The following is a 17246-nucleotide window of genomic DNA, read 5'->3' on the forward strand; positions in this document are numbered from 1 at the left end:
AGCTAGAATATAAAACCTTTTTCCTGATCTTGCCATGATAGAACTTAAGATACATTTGATTCACATCCCTAATTCCGAGGGTTGGCTGTTGGATACTCTAAGATTGCCTCTCCTTCCCGGATCTGGTTCCCTGGGCCTTTAAGGTGCTTCCAGCCAAAAGTTCAAATGTGTCTTTGAATTCTGCATGCCCCCCACCCCAATAGCTCCTTCCCAAGCCTCGGTATAAGCCACAGAGAGGGTCCACACAGGCCTGTGTGTGGCCAGGAGGCATGCGGGGACACGCAGACCCCGGCTCTGTGGGAATCCCTCGTGGGTCTGAGACTCAAAACTAGGGATTCTCAGTGGGCAGGTGGAGAAGAGGACAGCCCTTCCTTAGGGCTCCAGACGCAGAGGTGCAGGGGCATCTGCCATGCTTCTCCCATCCCCCAACCCCAGATTCCAGGACACGCTGGAAGTGCACGGTCACCAGTCACCCGTGCTTGCCCTCGCCCCCACCCGCCTTGAGAGGGAGACTCCTGGGGCTGCGAGAGGCTGGGAGTGACCACAGGTGGCCACCGTTCCTTCTGGGGGCCGGGGGCCACTGCCAGGGGGGAGGAGAGTCCACACAGGTGTCCGGGGCCCTTCGAGGGGTTGGGGCACTGAACTAGCGGTTCCTGTCACAGTACCACCCGGCCCCCTGCTGCAGCTGGAGAAGTGCTGTACCCACAACAACAGTGTCACGCTGGCCTGGAGGATGCCGCCCTTCACCCACAGCCCCGTGGACGGCTACATCCTGGAGCTGGATGACGGCGACGGGGGCCAGTTCCGGGTGAGGCCCTCCTGATTGCTTTGGGGGGTAACACCGAAGCTTCTGGACTAGCCCATGGGGATGCCCTCAGCTCCAATGCTGCCCCCAAAGGGCACTGGCCCCAAAACAGAGGGCTAGTGGGTCTGGACCCTTGGAAGATAGGGCTGCTCTACCAAGGGCTAGGTCTGGGCAGAGGGGGCAGCCACAGAGAAAATTTAGGACAGCTTTCCTCTGAAGACTGACACAGGTCTGAGGCAGAGGACGAGCTCAGAGAAGTTGTCACCTGCATGGATCGACTTCCCAATTCACCCCACCAGTGTAGTCATAGCTATTCTTCCACATCCTCCCAGATATCTCTGCTCACGCAGGTCCCCACTCCCTCAACACTCTGTCGCTTCCTGCCCTGCCTGGGTCAGATTGTTCTACCCGGCAAGGTGCTATGCCTGGGAAGACAGATACTTTGTAAATGGTGGTTGGGTTGGGATGACCTTCTACACTCACGTTTCCAGTGATGAAATATCGTGGCGACAATAAAGGCTCTTAGTGAGCCAGAAATGGTCTTCGACTCCCCCATCTGGGAGAGACCCCAACCCAGACCCCTAATAGAACTCTACCTTGAGATTTCACACAGCGAAGCTCAGGTCACTGTCAAGTTGCTTTGTGGGCAGGAACACCAAGGAGAACAAACTCTGGGTCTTCCGAGAGTTCCTCCTTTCCCTTCCCGAGGAGACTAAGACAAACTGGAACAAACCACTGCCACCATTAACAATTGTGACCTTCCTTCTCCTAGAGACCTGCACCATCTATCGAATCTTGCCAAAGACCAATGTTCCTTTTGTTTCTCTCAAAGGGATTTATGCATATGTTGTTTCATTTTTTGTTTGTTTGTTTGAAAGGTATCCTACAGGAACGTAAGACTTGGGGAAAGAACCCTTAGGAATTGTTGGGTCCTGTGTGAATGTGGGCAATTTAGGGAAGAGACGAGTTGGGGTCGGGTCAGCACGGAATGGCAGATCACTCATTGGGTTCAAAACCTCACGTGTTCTGGCTGTGCAAAGGAGCTAAGACCAGAAAGAACTCCGGGACCGGAAACCAGGAAAAGAGTCCCTGTTTCTGAAATGGGAAGAGAAGACTGTTTTAGGATGTGCAAAGAAGCAGCCACTGAATTCAAATACAGATGCCTCTCCCCTTTGAGACATGACCACTAACAAAAGCTAGATACAGGGGCTAGAATTTATGAGGAGCTGCACGTTATAGTGGGACAAGTGTTGGCTTTGAATGCAGGCGGGCCTGGATTTGAACCCTGGCTTCCAAATTGGTTCACTCTGATCCTGGGCAGGTTTCCTACCTTCTCCAGGTCTCCTTGTATATAAAATACAAAAAAACAAAAACAACATTCAGAGATCATGTGAGGATTAAAATGGCTTGTACAATGCCTGGAACACAGCTGCTATTATTAATAACCTGGAGTAACAAATGAAGACCCAACCCCCTAAACAACCAGATAGGAAAGATGTTTTAGACAAAGTAGAAACAGTGGCATAGGAGGAGGGCCAGGCTCTGCATTTGGGAAAGTTAAGAGGACAAAGATAAGTTTGAAGTGAATGGAGAAGAAAATAAATCCCTACTAAAGGATTTTGGGGGTCCCATACAGAAATGTCTCACCGTCTCAGAAGGCTGTGAGCAAAGCAGTTCTGGGGGAGGGGGGCCAAGGAGTGGAAAATGCCAACCTCAGGGGTGGCAGAAGATGGGGAGGGGGTGGAGTGCCCCTCTCAATCCAAATCAACTTGACCCCACCTGTGTTTGGTCACACTTCTTCCCATCACGTGTGCTGACCCTTCTTCTAAAAAGATTGGTGATTTTGTTTAGTTAGATGCTTAGCTCACGTTTCCTAGCTTACATTCCCACTAAACCCCAGCAACCTTCTCTTGCTCCAACCAAGAAGGAAGTGGGGGTTTCTGTACCTCCAGCCCCTTGGGAAGTCCTGTCTGACCAGCTGACCTCAGCGGAGGCAGGACATTCTCGGAGGCATGCTAGCTGGCTGCAGACCCGCCATCCCTCGCTGCCTCCCTAGGACCCCATCACACCTCCCATCTCCACAGGCAGATGGGCTGGCCAGCCAGTGGTCGGACTGTGTGCCCGACTTGGACATGGTCTGTGGCCCTGCAGCCACTCAGCCACATTCCCCTGATTCAAGAGCTCTATTGAGGCGCTAGCTCTTTGAATGACAACATGTTGCCAAGAGAAATTTTCCAGCTAACAGAGGCGCCTCCTGAGCACTCTTGGTTGTCTTTTAGGAAGTGTATGTTGGCAAAGAGACCTTGTGCACCATCGACGGTCTGCATTTCAACAGCACCTACAATGCCAGGGTCAAGGCTTTCAACTCCTCCGGCGTCGGGCCTTACAGTAAAACCGTCGTCCTGCAGACTTCTGATGGTGAGCACTGGGGGCTCGGGGGAAGACCAGATTCAGGCACTGTGGACGAGCTTCTGAAGGAGGACGGGAGGGAACACTCAGCTGCGTAGGACAGAGGAGTGGCGGGATGGAGGGAATGCGGCAGTGGTGAAGTGTATACTTTTTCTTCCCAGCCCCTCCCCGCCCTGCTCACCGTGGCCCCTTGCCTGCACCTCCCTCCCCACAAGCCACCAAAAAAGAGCCAGTTCTTCACCCCATTTGCTGGACTGGGATGGGAAATGAGCATCTGAGAGGCTCAGGGAGACCCAGGGGCTGAGAATGGGTAGGACGGTCCTGGAGAAAAGGCCACTGGTCCTTGGGTATGACTTTCCTCGCAGCAAGAAACGATCCCTCGAATATCCAGTGTGAGAGCCCGGGTCTGATGGTTTACACACCTAGCTGCAACCTTTCAGGTTTCTGGCAACAAGAGCACATCAGCGTTCGTGGGATTTTGGTCATCTGAGTCCTTAGCAGGGAGTGATGATATAAATAAAGAGCATGTTCCAAAAAGCATCTGCCCTGCTAACCCAGGCATGCCCCGGCCTCGGGTGCAGCGTCCTGTGATGACGCCAATCCTGTTTATTGTCATCATGTATCCTAGCACATCCTCTGGGCGCCCTGAGGAAAATGTGACACACTTGGTTAGTCTCCCAAGGATGGAGGGGAGAAAGGGCAGGAGCAGATGCTCTTGTCAAGGGCACAACTGGGGATGCTTTCTGAAAATGGTGCAACCTGCAGGCTCATTTTAGAAGGCATGAAGAGTTCACCAGCTCTCTGCCTGCAGGGGCCCCCTGCCCTGGAGAACAGCAGTTCTTGCCCTATGCATCGTGGTCATAATTTCAGAGTAAGCACCTCACTTCCCACAACCTGAGGGATTGGAGAACAGAGGAGGCCACTCAATGGGCTGCGAAACAGGAGGATGGAGCTTGGTGACTTTGGTCACATCACTTCACCTCTCTGTGTGTCAACCCCCCCCCCCACCAGGTGGGGCCATGGATATCTACTTCCTCTTTAACTCTCAGCAGTGTATGGAACGTAAGGGAAGGGTGTCAGAGACCAAGACTCCATAAAATGCATTTAGATTTGGGGCTCTGAGGCCCGAATGTCTGCGTTCCTTGGCGAGGTTGGGCTCATGTGATTGAGAATCTGGATGAACACAGATCCGAGAGTGTGTGTGTGTGTGCACGCATGTGCATGGGAACACGTGTGTGCCTGGGTGTGAATCACACAGGAAAGAACATTCGATGATGGATGCCAACTTTCTGCTGGATGCAAATGAGTCTTTCTCCCAGCCCAGGTTAGAGACTGCTAGCCAATTCCATCCCTGACTCTGGTTCCTTCCTTTCCAGTGGCCTGGTTCACCTTTGACCCCAACTCTGGGCACCGGGACATCATTTTATCCAATGACAACCAGACGGCCACCTGCAGCAGCTATGACGACCGGGTGGTGCTGGGCACGGCGGCTTTCTCCAAGGGCGTGCACTACTGGGAGTTGCATGTGGATCGGTACGACAACCACCCAGACCCCGCCTTTGGGGTGGCCAGGGCCAGCGTGGTCAAGGACATGATGCTGGGCAAGGATGACAAGGCCTGGGCCATGTACGTGGACAACAACCGCAGCTGGTTCATGCACTGCAACTCCCACACCAACAGGTGCGCCGTCGCGGGCTGTTGGGGACCGAGGACCCTGTGGGGACCGCGGACCCTGTGGGGACCGCGTCCCCGCGGCCATTCCCGAGCTCAGGCGTCAGGAGCGGGGGGAGGTGTTGCAGCTACTTGGGTGTCCAGTGTCCAGGCAGAAGTGAGTGTTTGCCTGCACAGCCTGCTGCAGAGACTAGAGCAGCCCCAGGGCATGGCTTGACAGGACACTCCGTAGGCCCCACGACCGGGTTCTGCCCGGGCCCTCGGCTGTCGTTCCCTTCCCAGTTCTGCTCCCCTTTCATTTCCGCACTGGCAGCCGGGCCCGAGTCCCCGCACGGCCGGTGCCCTCACGGCCGCGACCAGGTCTCTCCAGGGACTGGACCTACCCCGCCCCTGCGCACAAACCACAGAGGGGCCCGGTCCAGACCCACCAGCTCCGTCTCTACTCGCTTAAACCGAACGGTGCCCAGATACGCTGCCCACGGGAGGAATAACGGGGAGCATTTATTGAGCTTACTTCGCGCCGGACGCTGTCTGAAGCACCTGATTTACACGATCTCCTTCAGTCTTCACAACAGTACAAAAGTCATTTTACGGAGTATATGAAGGGCTTAGGTTAAACAAGTGTCCCAAGTCACAGGGCCACCTCGCGGCGCTGTCAGGACTTAGCTCAGGGTCCCGCCTCCGCTTCTGTGTGGGGTTAGGGGCCGGGTGGGAGCCCCGGGTGGGGGGCTGCGGAGGGGAGCCCCGCGCGGACCCTGGGCGCAGGCGCGCTTGGGTGGGAAACAGGTGTGTGCGCCTCGGCCCGGTCTCTACCGCCACCCGGCGGTCGGTGTCTGAACAGCCCCAGGGGCTGGGCTCTAGTTCCTTTTTCCCACCTGCGGGATCCGGCCCCGGGGGTCCCAGGACAGCCTCGGGGAATCCTGCCCTTTTGGGAAGCGCTTTTCCGGTCAGCGCCCGATTTTCCTTACGCCCTTCCTCACGCCCTTGCTCTCTGGCCCGCCATCAGCCTGCAGCTGATGAGCCCCTGCCCCGTCCGGAAAAGGGTAAAAATGGTTTTCTTGTCAGAGTGGAGCACCTGGAGTGGAGGCGGAGACCTCAGCCCTCAGCTAAGGGAAGGGAGTCTGAAGGACCCCCTTCCAACACGGCGAGGAGGCAGGTGGGCCAGGGCCCCGCAGCACAGTGCCGCTCACTGATGCTTCTGGCGCGGCGGTTGTGAATTCCCACCACCGCCAAATGTGGGATCAGGGCGTTTATTGAGAGCTTCACAACTCAGCCTCAAGGCTCCACTGTTGGCGACTCAGACGGGGGACTTGATTCCAGGTTCAGCATCTGTCCCCTGCCATGCACGGCCTTTCAGGAGTCCCTGGGAGGTTTCTGAGATGAGCTGAAGGCCGGTGGACCTTTTGAAATCTCCCAAAGACCTGGCTGTCTGCCCCTTTGTGGATCTCAACATCCTCATTGGTTAAAACTGTCAAGGGCACCAAGTTAGTTCCTTTCCTTGGCAGGTAAAGGAGCCTTCCCTACCCACGCTCCCCACTCCAGGTTTTCAAGTGGGACCCACTCATCAAAACCCTAAAACTCCCTGGGGGTCCAGGTCTCAGGGACTGTGAGGATAAAAGGGACGGAATAAGCTGGTTCCCTCAGGGTAAGGAAGCATACACGAAGGGTAAGGCCTTGCTGTGTGGCCCTTTAACCGGTGAGCGCACTTCAAGAAAAGTCTCATAGCCCAGAAGAATAGCTCCCTGCATGGCCGCGGGGGCTGTGTGCGGGTGAGGATATTCCTAGCATCCTTTACGTGATTCTTCTGAGCCATCACCTACGTCCGGAGCTAGGTGTGGTGATGGGGCTTCCTGGGGCTTCTCTTCCCAGGACGGAAGGCGGCGTGTGCAAGGGGGCCACTGTTGGGGTGCTCCTGGACCTGAATAAGCACACTCTGACCTTTTTCATCAATGGGCAGCAGCAGGGCCCCACAGCCTTCAGCCACGTGGACGGGGTCTTCATGCCGGCCCTCAGCCTCAACCGCAACGTGCAGGTACTGCGTACCCTCCAGGCAGGAGCCCCTCTGGCGGCTCCCCTCGGGGTTCGGGGGCTTCCGAAGCACACTTGGACAATGTGGGCTATAAGGAAGCTGACTGTTGCTACCTACCACAGCCCACCCTCCCTGGAGACGGTCTCTCCGGCATGATCAAGTCTTGCGTATTCACTTGAAATAAGCAGAGGCTCTACGGTGGCAGCTTGTGGAGCCACCGTGGGAGGGAGGGGGGGAGGGATTGGAGTGGGGAAGCAGGTAGGGCTTCCATTTTCTGGGAAAGGTGCAATGGAGGCACTCGGTGCGCAGTTGGGAGGAAGTCAGTGCCCCCTGCCCAGCTTGAGCCGATGGCCAGGTGTGGGCTGGGGCCTTCCAGGCGTGGCTCTCCCCTGAGAGGAGAAACACAGCGGAGGGCTGGAAGAGACCAGTTTGAGGGGCTGTGAGTCTCCTTCTGCTTCCTCTCACCCTTCTCTGCGCCCTCTGGCTCCCACGTGAAGCAGGCAGGAAAGATGTCCTTTTAGATCTCAGGGCTGGGCCGTCCTGGGGGAGGGCTCAGGAGGCCCCAAAAGGACAGAGACAAAATGGGAGCCCATGAGGGTGTGAGGGGAGAGGGAGAGTAATGTGGAGACAGCACTGTTGGTTTCCAGCAGAGCCCTCCTCCCTCTGGGAGTCCTGCTTTGTGGTGCCCACTGGCTCTGCATATTGATAGGTCTGCATCAGTCACTGATGGATTGATTTGTACCTCCACCCATTCCCAGAAGGGCTTTGAGGCAGCCTGGAGTATGGGCTGTCCTCCCACAAGGGTACTAGAACAGGTGCCGGAAAGGAACGGGGGGCCTGGAAAGAAAGCAGAAACAAATATGCAACTGCGAGAACCATATACCTGCTGCAACAGAGCATCAGCCTCGTCCGGGCTCCTGGCCGCTGGGACAGAGTGGGTGATCCGGGCACAGACCAGCTCCTCAGGGCAGACTCGCGGACACTGCATGAGCGATACTGAGCTGCACAGTAAACAGCACAGCACACGACAGAGCGGGCCACTACCTGTGGCGACCCACTGTGCTATGTGAGCCCTCGGGGTTCTCGCGGTGGCCTCCCCCACCCTCACTCACCCTGTCTTCTTTTCCAGGTCACCCTGCACACAGGACTGGAAGTGCCAACAAACCTGGGGCGGCCCAAGCTGTCAGGCAACTAGCCTCTCAGCTCGAGCTGCTCACCGGCATCCGGGAAAAGCCCCAGCACCCCTCACTACGTTCAAAGAACCCATGAGGGTAGGACGATGATGTCATGGCTGCAGCCCCAGCAGCCACTGAGTATCTTAGAGACAAGTGTTCTTTGGGAGACGCAGAACAGGTCTGCAAGCCATGCTTGTTGAGGCAACTGGTTAGACTGGCCACTTGTGAAAGTGACCACTGGTCGGTGGTGAACGTGGGTGTGCGTGTCCCTTTCATTCCTCCTGGACATTGCAAATACTCCCAAAGAAGGACCTTTCTCAAGGGAGTGAGAAAGCACCCGGGGTTTCTTTCTTTTTTTTTTTTTTTAAAGATTTTATTTATTTATTTGAGAGAGTGAGAGAGAGAAAGAGCACAAGAGGGGGGAAGGGCAGAGGGAGAAGCAGACTCCCTGCTGAGCAGGCAGCCCGATGCGGGACTCGATCTTGGGACTCCAGGATCATGACCCGAGCCGAAGGCAGTCGCTTAACCAACTGAGCCACCCAGGCGCCCGCACCCGGGGTTTCTGATGATGGTTCCTGCCACCTGTTTTCAAACCTTGTCTTTTGGGGGGCTGGGGGAGCACAAGGAAGGCAGATTGGCATCCTGAGAGAAGGAGGCAGGAAGACACTTTGGAACCCCATGCCCCAGGGGTTGACCCTTCGCCGGGACATCACTCAGTCCCGAGGCTGCAGGTTCCCATCTTTGCCAGGAAATGTTATCCTTTTGCTTCCTCGAGTCTCCATATGTTATGCCCTTGCAAACCTAATCCAAGGTCGATAGAAAGGGGCATTAATTTTGACCTTCACCACTCCCACCGAACTGTTGAGAACCTTTTAAAATGGTTTCCTTTGGTCCTTCATTAATCAACCAGTCTCTCTGTGTCTTTCTCTCTCTCTCTCTGTCTCTCTCTTGCACACACACACACACACACACACACACACACACACACACGATAGTCTGCTAAAATTCATTCACTCAGTTCTTAGTTCTTCAACACAAAGAAAACGCTGACATTGGAATGACAGTGTGAGGGGTCTTCACCTGATGGCTCTTTCTGGAACTGCAAGCCTGTCTGAGTTGCTCTTTTCCAGGCTGGGCCTCTCCCAGACTCATAGCGCCCAAGGTGGGAGGCCCTGGGGAAGCCGCTTAGGCCCTTGCTTGGAGACCCACCCTACTGTCATCCTGAAAGCAGGAGGCGGCCCCAAGGGCAGGGGTGGTTCTGCCCTGGGGGCGGGGGGGGGGCAGGTCCTCTGAAGAAGGCAGGAAACAGCAATATCAGCGTGTTCCTAGCCCCCCAGTCTCCCGGGGGGAGCTTGGGTGTGCGGAGTCCGAGAGGCCCAGAGGTGGGGCCTCCTTGCTGGGAACGCAGACCTCCTCCCTGGAGGATCTCCTCTCTGGATGCTCACGAGTCATTTGCATCTCTCAGAAAGAGAGCTCACTTTCAGGGCTCTGAGCCCGGAGCCTGCCTTGCTCCTGTCCCCAGAGCACCTTGCCGTCCTCTCCTTCTTTTCCTCCTTGTCACCTGCCACCTCCACTTTCCATCTGGTAGTGAACCGTTCTCTCTCCTTTTTAAAAGAATATATTTTATCAAGCATTTTATTTTGTCCACTTGCTGGATCGGAGTTTTATAAAACTTAGCCCGTAAACCGGCAGCAACTGCTTGTTCTACCTGCTTGTTCAGACGCTGCCCTTGCTTTCTGAGTCGCCCAGGCCAATGCTATGTAGACCATGCCCCCTAGCAGCAGATCCGACAATCCTACCTCAGAGCCCGCGCCCTTGGACCGCAAGGCTGCCTTGTCCCCGCCTTGTGGGCAGGTGTGACCGGCTAGGCGTCTTCAGGAGCTGCTTGGTGCTGTCTAAGCCTCCGTGTCCCGGTCCCGGCAGCCACCTGCCAGGGGAGCTGAGGTCTTGCCTCTTCATTCTCCGCCTGCCTCGTGGTTCCTTGGGTGCACAGAGGCGCTCCTCGTCCTGTCCCGGAGCTCCGCCAGATCCCCCCGCCGGGGACGTCCCTCCCAGACCCCAGGCTGCCACTTGTCCTCCCAGCAGCTGCCTCTCTCCTCTTTGCTTCCACTTGCCTTCGGTGTCACTCCTCAGCCAGCTCCGGGTGGACTCAGCTTGGAAGGTGGGGAGGATTCCTGAAGACTGGAGGACACAGACGAGCCACGGCCTTCCTGGGGCTGATGAAACGTGGCCGGCGGGTCCAGACGTATCAGCTGTGGGAGAAGGACCAGCGCGCCGGGAGTGACACCAGGAGTGAGTGTGGCTGGGAAGGCGGCGGTGGCTTTCTGCATTGGGGTCCGGATGAGAGGCCAGGGAGCATCCAGAATCCCCGAAGCTGGCCCTGGCTCTGCCTCGTTGGAGAGGAGCTGCTATAGATCAGCTGGACTTGGTGCCATCCTCAGGACAGCCAGCACCTAGGTCAGAGGGAGATTGGAACAGGGACCAGCGAAGGTCCCACAGTGGCGGGGCGGTCTCTTTAGGAAATGAAAGGTAATTTTCCAGAGGGAAGCTTCCAGAACTCCCCGCACTTCTGCGGCGGTCTGCAGCCCCAGGAGGCCCCGTGAGGGCCGGGAGCAGGCACCTTGGTACCTTTGCCAACTCCTCTAGGAGCCCAGCAGCAATACGGCTGATGCCGGGCCCCGTGTCAGGCTGTCCTGTGGCCACCTCTCCTGTCCTCAGCACAAAATGCCTTTCAGGGACAAGAATGGACCAAAGAGAGAAGGCAGGTCCGTGCCGCACACCTGTGTTTTTGAGAGATCAGCAAAACGAAGGAGGAATCATCAACAGCTCATGGCTTTATGTCACCCTCCCAGGAAGCCCCTGGGATTTGGAGTAGAGGCGACGGGCCATGGGTTTCTCATCTGCCATCGAATTCCCTGTCCCTTTACAGCGAACGTGGTGGCATATTTGTACATAAAATTATATCAAGACGATGCTTTTGTTGGGCTGGCCGAGGAATAACTGTTTGTCTATCGAGCAGTTTCAGTGAGAAAGGAATTCAAAGTAACTGAAAATGTCACGTTCCATTGCATTGTAAATAATGCCTCCTTAATGTCGTTCTGCGGTTTGTTCTTTGCTAGTGAGCAAGTTTGGTCAACGTGTATGCCTTTCCTTTTAGAATGAATCCTTTTTAAAAATGTCCAATAGCAACTCACTGCATAGCATCCTAGCTCCTAATTCAAAGCAAGGTAAGATATCGCACACAGCCCTGCTTCCCCCTCTCTGTCCTGTTTGGGAAAATAATGATTCTAATTAAAGTGGACATCAGTAATCCTGACCCACAAAGTAACTGACCTAAAAACTATAGCACTGTACATAGTTCTAGGCTGAATCTTCAGCCCTATGTGAACTCCGTAGTTGTGACAACACCCTCAGGCACCCCGTGGCCCGCTGAGAGGGAGGAGGATGGGGAGTGGGCCCGGGGATGGGAACAGGCCCATCCTCCTTTGCTCTTGGCGCCCGGGGAATGCCCTACCTTTCTCTGCCCACCAGAGCACTCTCAGGAAAGGATGAGAACGCAGGTTCTGTGTGTCCTCCTTCCGGGGATATTTGCATTTTAGCCTTAATTCTGATTGCAAGTGAAAGGCTTGGTCCCCCGTGAAGGCATGTTTCAGCAGAGGGGTGGGCAGCTCTTACACAAAGCTGTTGCTGGTCCGTCCCATGGCCACCTGCTCATGGTGAGATAGTGAGGGTAGGGAAGAGACCTGGGGGGGTGGGGGGACTCGGCATGTGAATGCTGGAAAACACCATCACAAGGCCCACAGATGATGCCAGGTTCCTCAACTTCAGCTTTATTGACATTTTGGGGTGGGTAACTCTCTTACTGTTGTGGGCTGTCCTGTGCTCTGGAGGATGGTTAGCAGCATCCTCGGCCTGCACACACAAGACGCCAGTAGCAACCCCCAAGTTAGCTGCAACGACTCAGTGTCTACAGACATTGCCAAGTATCCCCCTGGGGGACACCCCGGGCTGAGAACCACTAGGTTATGCTGGTGGGTTGTCATGGGTCCATACGCAGTGTGCTATGTGGGGCGTCCATCTCAGTGTTAGATGGAAAGCCTGCATCATAGGCTGCGGGCCTTCATCTTCACACCCAGTCCAGGGTTTTCCATAGGTCTGCGGCCTTCTGCCGGCTGGGGAAGGTAGGGAAGATGGGGTGAACCAGAAGAAGCCAAGCTGTCAGGTCTCACTTGGTATCTCCTGCAGATGCCCCCCACACCACACCCCCATTCCTAGAAGGCAAAACTTGTTACCTTCTTTTTCCTTGGCCACTTTTGACTGGAAGCAACAGGAACTTCTTAATGGATTTGTGGCCTTTATCTGGTTTTTAAAAATGGAATCAGATCTCCTCAGAAGGCATTTAAGGTCTATGCTGATTCCGGGAAATCTCCACTTCTGTTTTGCAAGTAAGCCAGTAACTGTGTTCTCTGATCACATTCCTTGGCAGTTCCTCCTTGGCGAGAACAGGATCCTGGTGGCTTTAACTTTCAATGGACTGTAAGAATAAGTAAGACGAAGTTTGGGGTAGGATGTGTTGATCAGACCCCAAGTTCAGCCCTCAGAAACTCATCTCTTTTTAACCTGGCTTTGATATTGATTCATGGCATGGGTGTGGGCAAACGTCTTAAATCTTTCTGTGCCTCCGTATCCCCACCCAAAAATGGAACGAGTCATACTAACCTACCTCCTCTGATGTATTGTGAGGATTATAGAATAACACTTTTTAAAGGAAAAAAATATAGTCCATCTATTGAATCTAGGCTAATGGTTCCCATTCAGTGAATCAAGCCGTGTGGTGACTTTCCAGAATGTTCTCTGACCACAGACAGTGTCTTCCATGCAAGCCTCTTAGGACCAGGAGCATGTATTTATTACACTGCTGCCTGGCCTTTAGGAGGGAAAATTTTGACATTTAAAATAGGCTTCACATGACCATACAAAGCAACACAATATCCCAAATGTTCCCATTGCCAGTGAGGCCTGTTTTAATGGTACTTTCTGTACAAAGTGCTATAAACAGGCTACGTATCAGCATTCTCATTGTTAGTTCCAAAGGCATCCAAATGCAGAAGCCCCCATAAAACCAGGAAAGAGGTTAACCTGCCTTTCTGCCTCCTTGGTCACCTTAAGTTCTAGTATCTAAGGTGTCCCCCAACCCATTGTGTAACTCCATTATCTCCCAAGATGTCAGCAGGGGAGCAGCTCTGACCACCAATGTCCAAGAGTAAGGTAGGAGGCACCCACTGGGCAGTCATCACAGCCCAGGGACCCCACTTGCAGTACCTGCTAAGGGGGTGTTCCTGGCTTTCTCAGTGAACGACGTTGACTTCAGTCAGCGGTTGGGAGTTGAGACCTTACAGGGGAGTCTCGTCTGGAGGCGTCACTATTCTCTCACAGTGCAGCTCATGGAGGGCGCAGGCTGCCCACCCTAGTCCTGGGGAAGACCCCAGCCAGGCCCTCAGGCAGGCTCTGAGGAGAGTCCAAAAAACAGACTTCAGGTTTGGAAAAGTGACTGCCCGTGGCTGTGGAAGCAGGAACATGGTAGGCGTCTGCTGGGTGAGAGCCCAGTCCGGGCCGGGCCTTTCCGGCTCCTCCCACACCGGGTGACTGGGCGCCCCAAGCCCCCGGGGTTCCTCAGCAACAAGAGGAAGCGCCGAGTGAGCAAAGCAGAAGATGTTAAATGCATGATGTAGAATTGCTGCTTTCCCACTAAACTGTGTATTAAGCATGAGAGATTTGTTTAACGTTGGCAAAGGAATTTAAAGAGTAACAAGCTTTGTGTCCTTGTTTTGACTGTCCACAGAACTTCCATGTCCCTGGGTTTCTCCCTCTGACCCCCTCCACCCCAGCCATGGCATCCACTTCCTGTGAGAGTTGTTGGTATATGGTGACAGCTCTTGGTCCTGTTGGTGTTCATGTCCCACTGGAAACACGGGGTGGGGGGAGGCGGGGGGTTGGGGGGCTGGGGAGGAAAGCAACTTTTTTCTAATTTTTGTATTGGTACCCACAAGCGTTTGTATTTTTTGAATTGCAAACACTGTGTTTTCTGGTCTTTGGGGGTTGGTTGAACTTTGTGTATTGCCTTTTGGAAAACCTGAGTTTTATCAGTCTTAAGCAGATTTGAAATAAATTCTTTTGACACTGCCAACAACTGAAAGGCAAGGTACAGTCTGTGATTACTGCTCAGCCCCCTGCAGGCCCTGAGTGCCAGTGGGCGGGCGGCCGGGGCGGAGGCTGCAGGAGGGGAGGCCACCCTGTTTCTCACCCGGAGGGCCTGGGCCTTGGGAGGCGCCAGGGTCAATATGGCCACGCTGCGCATGCCCATGAGATCTTGAGGTGATTCCATGACTCTCGATGATAGGGTCCATCTCAAACAAGGGGGAGTTCATGCATTCATTCTTGCAAGAGGTGACAGGGCTGGAAACTGGTAACAGGTAACATTCTGGTTAAGATACATCCATGAATAAAACACTGATCAGGGGTTACAAGAAATTGAGATTTGGAGAAGACATCCTAATAACCTATGAGCCCCAAGGACCTCGACCAGCCCCTTCAACCACACAGACTGAGCCCAGGTGTGTCTGACCTGAAAACTCTGTCCTTGTGGACTGCCTCAAACTATGATCCTCAGGAGCACCCGTCTCACATGCCTCCCAATGGCCCCTTGGGCCTGGCCTCACGGTTCAGTTACCTGCTGGATCCCCGAACGGGGCTTACCTGGGTAGGGGCGGCTGTGGACTGAGATGAGGCAGCAGGGCATTTACTAGCGGGTGCTCTGCCGATCGCCCCCCATGGAAGCAAAGGAAGCAGGACTGGCCATGGGGGGCGGGTACGGGCGGGAGTCGAGCTGTGACACAGACCCAGCAAGGGCCTCAGCCAGTCTGGGCTGGGAAGGGAGCACGGGGCCACCCCGGGAGGGAGGTGACGCGATCCCCACTCAGAACGATGAAGCGAGAAGTACTGGTTCCTGAAAGGGGCCCTGAGAGAGGCATCACAGTGCCCACCACCAGCACCCCCGTGCCACAGACCCACACTTCCCCCAAGTCTGGGGAGAAGCTCTTCCGGAATTCCAGTGGGGGAAGCTTAGGTAAGGCCAGGGACTCGAACTACATTCCACGGGGCTGTAGCTGGTCTTGGAGCTGCAAGGGACGCTCATGGTCTGCCTCCTCCCCTAGTCAGTCTGGACTCCACTCGCCCTCTGCTAATCGTGATCCAGACCCTCATCCCTGGGGGTCCGAGCCTCAGGTCACCAGGCCCTTCTCCCCCAGGGTTGCTGCATTGGTCTATTTACCATCAAAATCAGGCAAAAAGAATATGAAGAGATGCCTGAGGGGAGACGGCCTGGGTGCAGCTTCCTCCCGGCCCCACTGGGTGACAGTAGCCCTAGCTCCCCTTGATGGTCAGGGTCACCCCTGTCAGGTGTGGCTCTTCTTGCCTGGACAAGAACCTTGTTCAGTGGGGCATGTGCTGTGCTGTTTCTTCCTTGGGGAAGCAGGGTCTCCAGGTCCATGGGGCCAAGAGTCGTGGGGACAGGAATCTCAAGGTCCCTGAGAGGGTCACTGGGAATAACTGTAGGCGGGGTGTCGTGTGGAGCAACGCTGATCCACCAGACTGTGTCCAGGACTGGAAGAAAACCCCACAAAGGGGAAACAGCAGTATGTAGACAGGAAGGGAACGTTGATCCACTGCACTGAAGCCCAGGTCCCTTTCCTTTGGGGCTGTTGTCAGAATCTCCATTATAACCATCTTCCTTTGGATGCCTGTTTTTCATGGAGGCTTCTCTCTGTTGCTAATCTTGCTGGAAGAAACTTTCTCAACGGGGAAATAAAAAGCATGGTCTTCGGCCTGATCTCCAGCCCTTAAAATACAGGTTTCTTTTAGCCTCTAAGCATCTGAGTATTTCTAGAGCACCTGGTGGTAACAAAACCACTCTTTAAGTATTATTTCAGTAAATTAAAAAGTGAAACCCAAACAAGGTAATTTATACTTGGAACTGTTCCAGAATTGACTAGCCTGTGGCTCCGGAGTCTGGCTAAGCGCTCAGCTGTCTCCGACACGCGGCTCGTGGAGGCAGGGGGGAGGTGCAGCTGCCTCGATCTGGCTCTCTGTAAAGAACTGGCAGGTCACTTCTAGCGCCTGACATGTTTCCTGGTGCTTTGTCATGCTTGGGATCTTCCACACCTTTAGAAAAAATCACCCTTAAAAACTGCCAAAATATATATCCAGCCGAGTACAGCCTTCCAAAATGAATTTGGAAAACAGAACACCGACTGCACTCTTGCTTCAGCTCAGAGCTTTCGTGGAGCTCCTCGTTCGGCCATGCCTTTGGGGTCAAGTTCTGAGCCACACAAGAACATCAGCCGTTTAAGCCCCTTTGTTTCGGCCAAACCCTTATTATTTACTAGGTTTGGATCAGAATTTTTTGGTCATAAAAAAAAAGTCAAAATTGATTACCACCATTGAAGACCTTTTTTATGTGTCACAAGCTTTGAGACGTTCCAGACACTTTCAGCAAGTGCAGTATCATTAAAAAATAAACGTTCAGCCACCCAAGGTGATTATTTGGAAGGAGGTAACATTAGCTTATGTGTAGGTATTAGGACATAAATTAAAATCCTCGGCTGTGTTAATAGTCACAGCTACATATACCACAAAGTTGTGTTTTATTTACGTAACTTCTTATGAAGGACATCTTACACACTTGGGAGGCTAAAAATTACAACTGCTTTTCCCACAAGACAGCTGCCAAATTATCACACTGTTGGTTCTTTCATGATATAGTAACATTACACCACTTTTAGAAAATAAAAGTCAATTTGGGGGCACCTGAGTGGCTCAGTCGGTGAAGCGTCCGACTCTTGATTTTGGCTCAGGTCACGATCTCAGGGTTGTGCAACTGAGCCCCACGGAGAGTCTGCTTGGGATTCGCTCGCTCCCTTTCCCTGCCCCTCCCCCTGCTCATGTGCTCGCTTGCTCGCTCTCTAAAATAAACAAATCTTTAAAAAAAAAGGAAAGGCAATTTAAAGCTAATTATTAGCATTTACAAATCAATAAATTACTAAGTTTATGAAAAACCCCATCACAAGCAAATGCACAAAACGCCAGGGAAAGCGATTCT

At 53.9% G+C, this 17246-nt stretch overlaps 1 protein-coding gene and 1 long non-coding RNA gene across 12 annotated transcripts in view; one reads left to right on the top strand and one right to left on the bottom strand.

Annotated features, from left to right (window-relative positions):
- TRIM67 (tripartite motif containing 67) overlaps positions 1-11931 on the top strand; it is a 49728-nt gene extending 37797 nt beyond the window's left edge. For 5 of the 11 annotated variants that reach the window (XM_081824261.1, XM_081824262.1, XM_081824266.1 and 2 more), the window contains 5 exons: positions 663-808; positions 3085-3223; positions 4591-4894; positions 6755-6917; positions 8044-11931. In XM_081824261.1, coding sequence (XP_081680387.1) covers positions 663-808; positions 3085-3223; positions 4591-4894; positions 6755-6917; positions 8044-8109 — 818 coding nt within the window. In that variant the 3' untranslated portion in view covers positions 8110-11931. Of the gene's footprint in view, positions 1-662; positions 809-3084; positions 3272-4572; positions 4895-6754; positions 6918-8043 lie in introns of all 11 variants that reach the window. The other 6 variants (XM_081824268.1, XM_081824270.1, XM_081824269.1 and 3 more) reach the window with 4 other exon arrangements.
- On the bottom strand, positions 11897-13770 carry LOC145722225 (uncharacterized). Its single transcript, XR_014146333.1, has 2 exons — positions 13412-13770; positions 11897-12623 (listed from the first exon to the last, which is right to left on the bottom strand). It is a non-coding gene; the product is annotated as an uncharacterized LOC145722225 (long non-coding RNA).
- Positions 13771-17246: the final 3476 nt, after the last annotated feature.

This window comes from Leptonychotes weddellii, chromosome 6 (assembly GCF_054177405.1).
Source record: "Leptonychotes weddellii isolate Sample4059 chromosome 6, ASM5417740v2, whole genome shotgun sequence".
NCBI classification, from domain to species: domain Eukaryota; kingdom Metazoa; phylum Chordata; class Mammalia; order Carnivora; family Phocidae; genus Leptonychotes; species Leptonychotes weddellii.